Genomic DNA, 14462 nt, shown 5'->3' on the forward strand with positions numbered 1-14462 from the left:
CTACCTTTGAATCACAGTGAAGAGGGTATTAGGAATACCCTTGATAAGAAACCTTTAGTTATATTTAAGTGAACTAAAGTTGGGGTGTTTTTAATAGAGGATTTTCTATGTAAGATCCAGTAAAGATGCCCTGGATTCAGTGTATGTTTATAAATGGAAGATTCGGAATGTTAATGAGGTCATGAGTTGACTTACTTATGCAGACAGCTCCTCTTAAGGATATAAACGCGTTGTGCCTTAAAAACAGCAACGTTCCTCTGTGGTACTGGTGCATGATTGCATTGGGAATTATTATTAATTATTATATGGGAATTATATATTATTATTTATTATATATTATTAATTATTATATATTATTAATTATTATATGGGAATTGTCTCCCTGGGATCCATATGACCAGTGATATATTCCAGAAAAACATTTGAGATACAGTTGAATCAGCAGCAGCTGATTTAAGCATACTGCTGCCTTATTATACAAAAAGGGTACTAGGTGAAGTTTTGAAACAAAATGAGAAATATCATTAAAACTTTAAATGTTTTATTCTTGATCAGTAAGTTTTTTGTGTAAAATACTGGAAAATATATTACTCCTAAGGGCTTTTTAGTGTTGAAGAAGATATATATAGATGTGCAGCCTCAGTGGATTCTGCCTGATTTTTCTACCTTGGATGTTGTGCTTTCCTTTGTATTCTAGCACTAATATTAATCATGGAAAAAATGTCCAAACTTTTGCTCTTGAGTATTGCAGTGATTTTTCAGTTACCAGTTTTGTTTTGCTGATTGAGGCTATCGATACTGACCAGCTAGTGCCACTTAAAGTTATTGTACTTTCTTGTTGTTACTGAATTGTCATTGTAAATATGCTAGCCTGTTGTAACATTAGACATTATGCTACAGACTTACAGGTTTGGCTTTGTTTTTCAGCGTTATAAAAAGATGTGAATTGTGTAGTAGCTAAGGATAGTGCTCTGCACCAAAGATTACCATACTCAACCCACAGAATTGTTAGTTGGATTATTTTAAAAATACATAAAATATATTCTTGTTATGCTTTAAGTAATATATAACTGCATTGCTAAACATAGCCAGATGCTCTATAAAACTAGACGATAAATAGCCATAAATCCAGAGGCCTCATTATTCTCTTTCAGCATTCTTTCCATCCCATCAGGTTCCTTGCAGAAGTAAGGTGATAGCAGTCATCCTTCTCCTTTGTGCTCAGTTTGTCAGATCTTTTTATGTTCTTAAGCATTAATGATGTTTCAACAGTAATGGGGTTTTGGGTTTCCTTCCTCTTGACCTGCTTTTTCAAGAAAAAGAAAGTGTTCCTTTTTCCGATTTATCATTCATTCTATGAAACTTGCCTTCTTCCTGGTTCTTAAGACCTACTTTTATATAAATGTGTATCAAAAATGGTTTCATTTACACCATGAGCTGCTTATTATTGTCAGGGTTAGACTCCATATGGTAGAGTATTTAAAACATACTTGTTACATTGTATTGCTCATAATAGTATAGATAATTTCTTCTCTTAGTGAAAATAGATTTTAGAAATGCAATTTGTGCTTTCAAACTTACTGATTCCTGGATTTGCTTGGTACTACTTTGGTAAATAACACTGAATTTCCAATATTTATGCAAAAAATCTTTCATATTACTTGTTTATATTTGCTAAATAAAAATTCATTTTACAGGCAGGGTGAGCAAGTCTATTTCATTTTGACTCTAGGAGACTTCATGTGAGAGTCTAGGTTTCTGAACTACATATGTGTAGATTGAATATTGGTACACTGAAGCAATCTTCTAATAAATTCTGTAGTGATGCCACACTACATAGGGAACAAGACTAGAATTCACTAAGAAATACAAAACTTAGTTGGTCTGTAGTTGATAGATATCCAGCTCTTTTACTACTTTAAGTTGGAAAAGTTATTACTGGAGAGTCTGAATTCATGTTGTGTAGTTATTTTCCTCTATCTGGCATTTAATCTCTGGATTCTTCTGATCATATTACTGGAAACTGTCTTGATTTTTCTGTGTAATTTTATGAAATGTGAGGATCTGATCTATGTATAATCAGTTTAGGCAAAGATAGCTTAGATCTGTCTTGTGAGATTTGCTTTTCATCTAGGGATTTGCTGCTTAAGCTTTCACTGCTAGTTAAGATTCCCTACTACTCAACCCTTGGGTACCTGAGTTACTGGAGTGAGTCTAAACCCTGCTTACAGATAGAATCTCTACTGAGGGTACCCACTAAAAAGATGGCATTGTACCAGCCTGTAAGCTTTCACATACTAAGTTCCTGCTTTAAGTTTACCTAGTTATGTCTTTATCATGAGGCAGACCTACCTTCTGACTGATATCACAGTTCCGTACTTCCAGAAGGTAATACTTTCTTCTGCACCTTTTTGGTAGTAGACAGGTACTTTGGGTTTTTGATATTTTATATTTTTGCTTATTGATACTTTAATCCTATAACTAAAATTCCCTTGAACATCATCTAATGGTTTCATGATGTCTCTGTGTACTAATGCAGATGCTGGAAATAGAAATGGCACCAAACTTTTCCTACTAGTTCATCTCTTTGCCTTTATTTGTACTCTTTGCTTTGTTGTTTACTTTTCCCTCACCTTAAGGCAGCAAGTAGATTTCATTTAGTCAGCTTTTTTCTGCAATGAGCATTCATGTGGCATGGCTTAGTCACTCCATTCCCAATTTTATGAATGTAAAAATGCTTATGTATTCATGAAAAGATATACTAGTAGATTCCTATGCTTTCTTATACCTTAAAACTACCATTGCAACATTAGAATGCTTATTCAAGCTAATGTTTTGGTTTTGTGATCATCATAATTCATCATAATTTCCAAAATCTTATTATTGCTTCAATTGTCATTTTACTGATATTCTCAGCCCCTGCTTCCCTCTTGTACTTACCTGCACAGATATCTTGAAATGCCATTTAAAACTTTGACTTACAAAAAATAAGTACTTCATAGGATTATTATGGACAGTCTGTTTTTCCCAATAATAAGAAAATGTTGGCTGGTAAAGTTCAAGTGCTTTCAGATATTCTCTGCATGCTACCAATTATTGAAAAATACTTTAATACTACCCTCTGAAGAGTATCTTTCTCCCTCCCCTTAAACATGTCAAACGTAACTACGGTAAAGACAGCATTTTAGGTGAACAAAGTATGTCTGAAAGAAGTACTTAGGAATGGAAAACTTACCATTGGTAAATTAGGACATTCTAAGTGCAGTATGATTTAATTAGTACTTTCTCTAATTTCCTTTTGCTGTCACATGTCACTGAATAAGGGTAAAATTATACTAAGCTACTGAATTTATACTATCCTGTTTAAAATTTTTCTTTCATAGGCAATCCATTCTGTGGCTTGGCATCATGAAGGAAAACAATTCATTTGTAGTCACTCAGATGGTACCTTGACAATATGGAATGTAAAATCTCCTACAAAGCCATTCCAGACAATCACTCCACATGGTAAGCTGAAAATGGATACCCACTGTTTGACAACCCTTAAAACACAGGGAACTTATTTTTAAAAGAAGTGCTTCTTGCAAAACCAAGTGTTAAAAATGCAAGTGCAACTAAAAAGAAAGTCATATCAAATTCTGATAGACTTCATTAAAGTGTGAAATAAGAATCCAGATCACTGCAGTTCTGTCCCAAGCTCTAAACTTTAAGCTCACCTTTCACACAACAGCCTTGATCTCAAAATTAACTGATGCATATTTTGCAGGGCTTACTTTTTGCTTGCCATTACAATCCCATATGTTGTTTAAAATACATATAAGCAAGCGTCTGTTTCATGTATAAATGTGTAGATTACCATATAAATTCTTGGAAAGGTTTGTAATAGAGTAAGACTGGCATCTGGTAAGATGTTCCCATTTCTGAGAAGTCTTGAGTTAATCTAGGAAATTAACTTTGCATGTTGTTCTTCTGTGAAATATGCTGCCACTATTCAAAAAGTTCTATACAAATGCCAGGTTTGTATGGTGTGCATGTGTCTAAGTCATGTTTTAGCAATTTATTTACCTCAGATTCTTAAGTGTGAATGTAATAGCAGAATCTGTGAGGTTACAGTTGTAGCATGAGATACTGAAGTTAAGAATCCTGGTTTACCTATATGAGCCTTCAGCAAGTCCATGTTTACTGTGCTGGCTGGGGTCTACAATGGAAAAAGGAAGCTGGGCATTTCTACATAATGCTGTAGCAGTCAAAAAATAAAAACCTGACTGCTACTGCAGTAGTAAAATTGGTTAGAGACTTTTTTATTGTTTTGACCTGTTAGTAAACATTTTCATTTTGATTTTGGGCTGCAAATGAAATTTTTTGTGCAGAACTTTGTAGCTGTATCAGACTTCATCAATGTTCTGAGGGAAAAGATGCATATTTACACTATACTCTTAATTTCTGTTGACTCCATGGGAAATTGTATCTGTAAAGCTTTAGTTGCTAATGGTGCACAGTAAAGGAGTGGTCGTTCATGTTCAAATCTTAGCCCCCAAGGAGAACAGTCAGAATAAACCTTATTTTACTTTTAAGCTGACCAATTTTAATTGCAAAATGTAGACATATGTTTTAAATCTTCCAGGGCTACTTAAAACAACTATTTTTAGGGGAGGATTCTTGTTTTTTTTTTTTTTTGTTTTGTTTTTTTTTTTTTTCTTAAACTAAATATTGAATCATGCTTTAAACAAACAAACAAACAAAACCCAATAAAAAAACCAGACTAAACCTAAATATTCTAAGTTGATATATTGAGAATTTTAACAAATCTTTAATGGTATTATTCCAAGGTAAACTGTATTTTTCAGAGGTGTTAAATATATGTCTGTATGAGTGTTCTACTTTGCAAATTGCATGGTGGATTTAATAACTCTTCATCAGGTTATGGAACTGTAAGGTTAATGTAAACAAATAATTCACTTTAGGAAAGCAGCTGAAGGATGGAAAGAAGCCAGAACCCTGTAAACCTATTCTTAAGGTGGAATATAAAACAACTAGAGCTGGGTAAGACTTGTTTTGCATCTAAAATTAATGTATGTAAAATAAATGTAGCTCCCTGGGAATGTACTTTGTTTCCCAGTTGTTGGGATACATGTTCTGATGGCACTGAGCTATGACAAAACAGCTGAAAAATTTTGGTAAAGCAGGTATTGCTGAGTAAACTACAAGACCACATGTGAACAAATTACTACCTACAAACCTTATCTTAGGTAAAGATACTGCTAATGCATAATCTACGTGCTTCCTCCATGCTACTAAACGTGTATTTTTGCTCAATCCTTTGAGCATACTAAAGAGAAAAAGGCTGATAAAGCAAGAACAAACTAAAGCACAGGCCTGAAAAACTGAACTTTGGCAAATAGTAGCCTGATGCAAATATTCTAAGTTCTGAATATGTGTTCCTCCCCCAGAAATGCTACTTACAAGCTCTTCTGGTAAAGTGCAGTAATTTATGCTGTGAATTCTGCCTAATTATGCACATTGAGAATGTTACAAAGCAGTAATTTCAACAAGAGGCTCAGATGGAATTACAGTATCTTGAGTTGCATGTTTTGTTACCAAGACTGCAATTAGGATTGCAGGATTTCATGAACTGAGTGGAACTTTTTATTTATGGTTCTAAAGTCTTCTAAAGCGTTTGAGTAAAAAGTGCAATATAAAGATAAAATATTCATGCGTACCTGTTCAGCTACTTGCAAATGTTTTTGTTGGGATTTTTATTTTATTTGGGGGTGGTGGGGTGTGTGTTATGCATTGGTTTCATTTGCTTTCCAGGCATTCAGATTTGTTGAAGATTGTTACTTAACTGATGTAATAGATCTTGCTATAAATATTGGTATACACATACATATAGTAGCAGTGTCTTTGTGGGTTTTTTTTTTTGCTAAAAGTGAGGTGAAAAGAAATTTAACATGGTGGCTAATTCCCAATGTATGAACATGTATGATCAGTTGGCAAGCCATATTTTCCTTGCAGCAGTCTACATCTGTGTATTCCTTTCTCAAGTGAAATGTTAAAAGCTGATCTAAAGAAAGATACAGATAACCAAAAGTAGTCTCAGCTTCAGCAAGTTACAACTTCTGCAATCAAAAGCTTTCTGTTTATGAATAGTCACTCTGAAGGAGAAGATGAGTTTGAAGTTTGTTCTATGCAATTATATTACAGTGTGAAAACTAATTGACTTTTCACGCAGTTCAAAGAGGATCTTACGCTAGTGTAATTTCGAAGAATGCATAGCACTTTGGAGAGACTACTTTTTCCTAGTATGGTCTGTTTTTACACCCCTAGCTTTCCAGTGTTCTCCACATTGTGAAGCTGGAGTTGTGGAAACAAGACAGGAAGTTTTTTCTGGTTCTTACAGACTACCTATTTATCTTTTAAGCTTGTAGGTTTTCTGTTGTTGGGTGTTTTTGCTTAAATCTGCTGCCCATAGTGCCTGTGAAGTCTCCTCAACAATAATATATCTGTAGCTTTATTTCTGGGAAAAACATGTAGAAAGGTTATTGACAGTCGTCCTGCACCCAGGCTAGGGAGTCAAAAAGGCGAGTTTCTTCATATATTCCTTGTGAAAAGTGGCATAATTTTCCAATCCCAGAGAATGCCATTGCTCTCCGATCTTTTTTTTTTTTTTTTTTTTTTTTCCCTTCATTTAAAATACTCCATGTCTTTTGAAGTAATGAGTTGCAAAGATAGATTACTCTTTTGGCTTGCTGAAATGGTTTCCATCTTGCCTTTTGAGCATACTTTTCTGTCCAAAGTGAATCTAGAGAGAAGCTCTTCAGCTTCCTAAAGCCGTTTCCTGCCCCTTCAGATTCAGTTCCGCAGTATTTATTCTGATTGATATTAGCATTATGGTAAAATTGCCTAAACTGATTCTTCACCACTAAAGCTCTATGTAATAGAAATTACAGCTCAAAAGTCTCCCTGTGAAACACAGCAAAAGGTTATTGTTAGCTAATGCAGCTGTCATTGAGTAACTGTACAGCAGTACCTCAGAAAGATGGATGTATATAATTGGGACCTAGAGGTTATAATAATAATAATAAGGTCTTCAGATAAGTAAAATTTCTTGATCTGTTAATTTGGTTTGAATATACTATTTTGTTGTATTTTATTCAAAAGCACACTTCCCAAAATGAATTTGTAATTTATCTTCACTAGTACTTCAAGAATTTCATTTTTAAGCTATGCTAACCTTTGGAAGTATTTTTCACCTGTATTACTGGGGATTAACTTCTTGACAGATCCATCTACGGCTTGAAAAGGAAGCCAGCTGGTACCGAAGGCCTGACTTCTGTGTATACTCTTTGCCCTCACATCCAGGTTGCCAGAAACTGGCTGACATTTAACAGTTTACGTCTGAAATTGAGCAGGAACATGCTGCAGGATTATGAGCCACTCAACTCTCATTTTTATTTCATTTTCATGCACTGCAAGACCTAATCCTGTGTTTTCTGATTTTTAGTGAATATTTTACAGTGTTTCCCAAGTGATCTTACAGATCTAACTGATGAGAAAATTAGTGTAAAGGGATCGCTTCAAAACCTGCTGAAGCAGAACTGTTTCAAAGAAGAATCTCTGTATTAGCTGCTCATAAAAATGCTGCATAGCAATTCTCTAAGAGTTGAGCACTGCTTTTTGTTGAAGGTTTCCCATTGTTTCAGATTGATCTAACCTGAAGAATTAATTTTACCTATCTCATCTATTACATAAATTACAATACTTTTAATTTTTCTTTTAATTATGCATTTCTACATAAAATTTGTGTGTGCTAACCTTTTAATATGTATCACATCTGAGGGACATCACTTTAATTAGAAAATACACAGCTTGTGTTCATGGTGAATCCAGTTTTGCTATAATACGAAAAGTTCATATACAGACCTGTATTAGTCTTTCTGGCAGACTAAAGTCAACTTTAATCTTTGATCCCTCTGTGAAAAATCCATGTGACGGATCCATGTAATCTATTCTTAGGTCTTCCATTCTTTGCTTCATAAGAATACAGGCTCTGGCTAGCCTGCCCAAAGCAATCTGATTACCGTGAGAAATAAAACCAGGAGAAGTGGTTTTTACTGTGATGTATGAAACTTGGAAACTGAAATTTGTCACTTTGTTATTGTCAGTTGATCTTTGTGAACCCACAAGTCAAATAATTACTGCAACTTGTACTGGCAGCATTATTGTTAAAAAGGAAAAAAAAAAAGTGGTTTTGTGTAGACAAAAACTACTGCAATAAATCATTTCAGCACAATAAGATACTGCAAGTACATCACACCAATATTTTCCTCTTTGTTGACATCTTGAAAAATATCAGGTTAAATTAAAGTTTGTCCTTTTTTTGGAATTGCATCATGGACCTGACCATAAAGGATTGTCTGAAGTTCAATATGAAGAGTTGAGATTAAATAAACCCAGAGGAAACTGAATCCTTTCCTAGAAATGTACTTTTGGCTACTCTTGGAGGCAGGATATTGAACTTGGTGGAGCCATGGTCTAATTTATGGCTGTTCTGTGGGGTCTCTTCCTGGGCCAGCAGAACTCTTTGACCCTATCAACTCCTCAGTTACAGGGCTTTCTGAAGGATCAGGCAGATTGTGAAATAACTGCAGAAAATGCGAGCTTATCTTAGTCTGCTTTGTCTTCAGTGCTAGAAACAGAGCATGCTTAAGCCAAGCCTGAAAATAATGAAAGGCACATACGCATAAACTAAAGCCTCCATACACAGCTTTCAAGAAAAAAGATGTACCTAGTCTTTCACATTTCTATTTCAAATGCAAAACTAGTATAGGAAATATGGTGTTATAGGAAAGGACAAAAAATAAAAGCTATATTTAGCCTCTTTTTCACAATATTCCAGGATGTCTTTTTTATCAATAAGTTTTCTCCAGACAGTAATATGCTAGCTGCTTCTGAGGTAGACACTGAAAGGGTAGGTTTCCTACCTAAAGTGAACATAAGAGTAGATCAGAAGAATTTCACAGGCTAAGTGCATATTTTTTCTCCAGAAACAAAACCTGAAATTTGAGGCAATAGTCAATAATAGCTCAAGAAATTGAGATGCGTGCTTATGAACAGTAGGCCTGCACATTAAAAGGTATTATGCCCTATTTTAAACATAAACAGTATTAAAATGAGTAATGACTTTTGATAATAAAGAAAATACCTAGTTGTCATGGTTTCAGCCCAGCCAGTAACTCAGTACCATGCAGCTGTTTGCTTGCCCCCACCTTGCCCACTCTAGGTGGGATGGGGAGGAGAATCAAAAGAATATAAACCCCACAAGTTTGGAGATAAGAACAGCTGAATAACAAAAGTACAACATAATACTACTATTACTACTACTTAGTGCCTTCTGGGTAACTCCCCCCCAGTTTATATACTAGGCATTATGTGCTGTGATATGGAATAACCCTTTGGCTAGTTTGGGTCAGGTGTCCTGTCTCTGCTCCCCCAGCTTCTTGTGTCTCTCCTTAATGGCAGAGTATGAGAGACTGGAAAGTCCTTGATCAGGGTAAGTGCTACTGAGCAACAACTAAAAAGTTGGTGTGTTACCAGCATTGTTTTCAGACTAAAGCTAAACCACAGCACTGTACCAGCTACTAGGAAGAAAATTAACTCTATCTCAGCCGAAACCAGGACACTAGTAAAACAAATGTATTTATTTCATCTTGCTTTTCAGGAAATGAAATACTAAACTATGTGTTATGTGCGTATTGGAGAAAATATGGATGTATTTAAAAATATGTTTCTGTAAAGACTTAAAAAACTTTTGAAGGGAAGCCTCTAATCTCTTTTTCAAGCCTAGAAGAAATAGTTTTGCTATGCTCAAGGCATTTAATTATGCAGTAGGAGTAGTCTATGACATACTAGTTTCTTGAAGTTTGTGCATTGTAGTAGGGAGTAAAATTAATAAAATCTATAGAGTAAATGTGTGATGAAAGAACTGTGGGTATTTATTTGTGTCTTTGCTTTATTAAAACATATTAGATCTTTGTAGTTTATCAAGCAGCTGGTTGCTTCTCCAAGAGAATAATGTTATTGTGGCTGCAGAATTGCTTTACAGGGTTTGAAAAATTGTTCGTCCTTCAAAATTTAGGGTAATTCTGTACAGGAAGTAAATGTACTTGATCCTGATGGAATATTATATAGTATGGATAAATGGGGCTGTTGGCAAATCCAAATCTGCAGTTAAGTAGAAAGAAACAATTCTGAAGTTTAACAAAATAAAAAACGATCTCATGTTGCCAAACAGTTGCAAAGATTGGTTAAATAAGCAATATCAAAAGAGGTTTGGAAAAGATATCTGACTTAAGTTATAGTCTTCTAATTCTTGGTTTTTAAACTTTAAAACGCATACCCAAGCTACACATTGCATGGAGAGCTGGTATGCATTATTCTTAATGTATTTCTGCTTAATGATATCTCATTGAACTTTATTATAAGGTTACAAAAGTGCCCAGTCTCCTTTAACATATCATCTTCGCTTGATCTAAGTGTCTCTGCTTTATTCCAGGGAGCCTTTCATCATTCTCTCAGGAGGCTTGTCATATGACACTGTAGGAAGAAGACCCTGTTTAACAGTTATGCATGGGAAAAGTACTGCTGTGCTAGAAATGGATTATTCTATTGTTGATTTTCTAACCCTCTGTGAAACACCATATCCTAATGGTAGGCTCTGTAAAGATTTATTTATTTATTTTTTTTCTCAGTACTTTGATCTCTTCTCTCTGGAGTTGTATCCCATCAGAGTATTTTTTACTGTTACCTCTCTGCTTTACCCCTGGCAATCACACTGCAGTAGCAACATCTGTTAATCTCTATTGTCTGAAGTATGTTTTACTTCCCAAAGCATAATAATAGAAAAGCTTTTTATAAAACCTGTTTTGCCACTTACTGCATGTTGTTGCATGTTTTTTCCATGTACAGACAAAAAGTAGTATTAGAGTTCTAAGCTGTAGCTACTGCACCACGTTTATTGATATCTGAGCACATAAGACCTTTCCAGTCAATGCTAGATCTTAGTTAGCATTCAAGTAATACTTTTAAATTTAATGACTTTATTCATTCCAATACTCACATGAAGGTCATCACTAATCTGTAATCTCCCTTCTGCAGAAGGGGATTTTTTTTTATGATGGTTTTAGGCATTTGTCCCATATTAATAGTTTTATATTGCCAATGGCTCCAGTGTTTTTACCTGTCACCTTCCATCAGAGTGTATAAAACTACTTAGCTTAGAATTTGAGGGCATGATAAACTTTGGAAAGGCTTTCAATTTTCTTATTTTAGTGTCAGGTAGGCTGTCTTTCAGTCTGTTTTGTAAGCAATTACACTTTAAACTCCACTGAATATGAGGAAAAGCAGTTTTAGGGTGGGAGAATGTTATTGTTCTGTAATTACGTTGTTCTCAGAAATGCTGTTAATTCCAGTTCTTTGCATGTTCCTTGTTTGAGCTGTTTAAATGGCTCTAGCAAATTGGAAACGGGTTGAGAATATTGAATTAAAGGGAGAGCATTGTTTTGCCAAACTTAACTTGGAATATTCGGGGGGGGGGGGGGTGTTTATAAAATATCTTAAGGCAACTATAGTCATCCAAGGGGCCTTTTGGCTCTCAGCTTGATAGAGTTGATAGGACTGATCACATTCTTGAGATTGTGCATGCAAGAACTGTGTTTATTGGTAAGCACCTTTTTTTGTTTCTTATTTTCAGACTTTCAAGAACCATATGCTGTAGTTGTTCTCCTAGAAAAGGACTTAGTGCTGATTGACCTTGCACAAAATGGGTAAGAATCTTGTGTAGTCTTTTTAACGATTGGCTGTAGTGATCAGCCTGCTGTTCTGCTCTATAGCTTTTTAATTTACCATAATACCTTCCTGTTGAGAACATAAAATTTTGAATATTAGGTGTGGCAGAACTGTGAAACTTTATAGGTCGACTTTTTCCAAGTTAGTATGTAGTAGATGAGTAGAATATTATATGACTTTTTCAAAGTTGATCAGTGGACAGAAATTACTTATAGATCACTGCTACTTTGTAAGTATCAGTTTATTTTGAAGTTGATTGAAGTTTACTTTGAAGTGCTATGAGGAGGGCTTGCAATTTAAGGAAGCAGGGAGAACAACTCTTCAGATAAGCCAAGTAACTTTGGCTGACACTGAGTGTTGTGGTCATCACATAAATATTTGCTGATTTTTATTACCAAATTAATTGCTATCTGTTAAGCTATTGCTTAAAGTAGCTCAATACTGATTCAATAAATATCATATATGTAAAATTAGAATCGTAACGTCTACTTCCTGTTTTACTACTGTTGTAAGAGATAAAAAGTCATATCCTATTACAGTTTTCACAATTAATACTTTCCTAACAAGTTTAAAGTCTCTTGGGACAGTTTGTGTACTCTATTCAGTGGCAATTAAAAATTTGAGATGCTACAATTTATTTTTTTTTTTATCAAGGGTTTTGGGATTAGTATGGGTAGTAACAACTAGCTACTAAGGCATTAATAGCAGGGGATCCAGATGGATAAGATCTTTCTAGTGTTCCTGATTAAGCATCTAGTGATCAATGAAGAACAAAAAATCCTTTTAAAGAACATCCTTCTACGGCAAAACAAAAACCTGTAACTATGTATCCTCAATTGTGATACCTTAGATAATGAAGACTATAGAATTTGAAAGAAGGTCAAGTATAGTCCTAATATCTCTGCAACTACTGAGCAATTTCATGTAGATTTTCCTAATGTTACATGGCCGTATGCTGTATCTAAAACTTGTTTCTGATACACTAATGGCATTATGCTTCCAACATTCATATGCTGAAACATTAATAAAACAAGTTTTAGTGAACTTGAAATGAAGAAGCTTGTATAAACCTTTTTTTCCTGAAATGAAATAGTTTGCAGTGCCTGAAATTTAAAATTATGTTAAGGCTTACTCCATTTCATATTAAAAACAAAATCATCAGCAGTTTTGTTTTTAGAAATTCATACTGGTCTTTGTTATGTTTGACTTGCAAAATATCAATTGTTTCACACCTTAATAAAAGAACCCAGTAGATATTTTTTTTTTTTTCCAGTACAGGAAGTTTCTTATTGCCCAGTGCTGAGATATGGATTTGTTACTTTTTGTTAAAATTAAGCCCTTTTTTTTCTTCAATTTTTAGAAGATTGCTGTAACTTTCCAAATAGCTCTGTGTAAACTTACTGGTCTGCAGAATGTTTTCATCTGTTGCTAATTTTTCCCTTAGATGGGTTGCGAAGCTGTGACCTCTTTTGCCTCTCGGGGGAAAAAAAAAAAAAAAAAGAAATTATTGGGCTTTTTTTCCTTATTAAGGCTGTGTCACTTGTCTGATGGAGGTGGTGGTGGGGAGTTTGTGTGTGTGACACAACGTCTAATTGGTAACTGGGTGTTGTTATCTATAATTTTAGAAAGTGATCTTGGAGTTGCTAGTAGGTATCATGGTTTATACCCAGTCAGTAACTCAGAACCACACAGCCGTTTGCTCAGCTGCCATTCCTGTTTCCCCCTCCAGGCAGGATCGGCGTGAGAATCGAAAGAATACAAATCCCATGGTTTGAGATAAGAACAGTTTAATGAATAAAGTACAGTATAATGCTATTATTGCTACTAATAATTAGGGAAATAACAAGGGGAGAGAATATAAAACTAAAAGGGAACAGGAAAAAACACAATAAACAAGTGATGCACAGTGAAATTGTGCAAATACCCAGCAAGACACAAACAGTGATCTGGGCCTTCCAGGTGACTCCCCCCAGTTTATATTACCGGGCATGACATGCTGTGGTATGGAATAACCCTTTGGCTAGTTTGGGTGAGGAGTCCTGTCTCTGCTTTCCTCTGGCTTCTTGTGCTCCTCCTCACTGGCAAAGCATGAGAGACTGGAAGGTCCTTAATCAGGGTAATTGCTACCAAGCAACTAAAACATTGGTGTGTTATCAGCGTTGTTCTCAGACTAAAGCCAAAACGTAGCACTGCACTAGCTACTAGGAATGAGAAAAATAACTGTTACAATTGAAACCAGGAGAGTAGGTTATGAAAAGTGCGGGACAACTTTCTGTCTAAGAACCATATAATAATACACAGTAAGAAGTGGAGTCTTCCTGCCTTTCTTCCTGGAAAAACAGACTGAAGAGTTAGAAACAAATTCATAGCTCCACGTTGCTACAATTACGACTTGGTAATTTTGGGTTTTCCACAAGCCATTAAATTAGTTTTATATTTTTTAAAAGCTTACTATAGGGAATAGTAATACTCTAGCAATATTCTAGGAACAATACAAACTTCAAGTTCTATCTAGAGTACTACACTGTCTTGATAGTTTACTGGATGAGCAGTTAAGTTGCGTAGCATATTTGTTCATAATTTAATTTTGTATGCATTGATTTTTCTCTGTGTGA

At 34.9% G+C, this 14462-nt stretch overlaps 1 protein-coding gene across 4 annotated transcripts in view; it reads left to right on the plus strand.

Moving 5' to 3' along the window:
* Nucleotides 1–14462, plus strand: part of STXBP5 (syntaxin binding protein 5) — a 112660-nt gene that overhangs the window by 52871 nt on the left and 45327 nt on the right. For all 4 annotated transcript variants that reach the window (XM_080616821.1, XM_080616823.1, XM_080616824.1 and 1 more), the window contains exons 8-11: nucleotides 3384–3507; nucleotides 4965–5043; nucleotides 10556–10710; nucleotides 11753–11825. In XM_080616821.1, the coding sequence (XP_080472947.1) occupies nucleotides 3384–3507; nucleotides 4965–5043; nucleotides 10556–10710; nucleotides 11753–11825 (431 nt within the window). The remainder of the gene's footprint in view (nucleotides 1–3383; nucleotides 3508–4964; nucleotides 5044–10555; nucleotides 10711–11752; nucleotides 11826–14462) is intronic.

Source organism: Psittacula echo (genome assembly GCF_963264785.1).
Source record: "Psittacula echo genome assembly, chromosome: 4".
NCBI classification, from domain to species: domain Eukaryota; kingdom Metazoa; phylum Chordata; class Aves; order Psittaciformes; family Psittacidae; genus Psittacula; species Psittacula echo.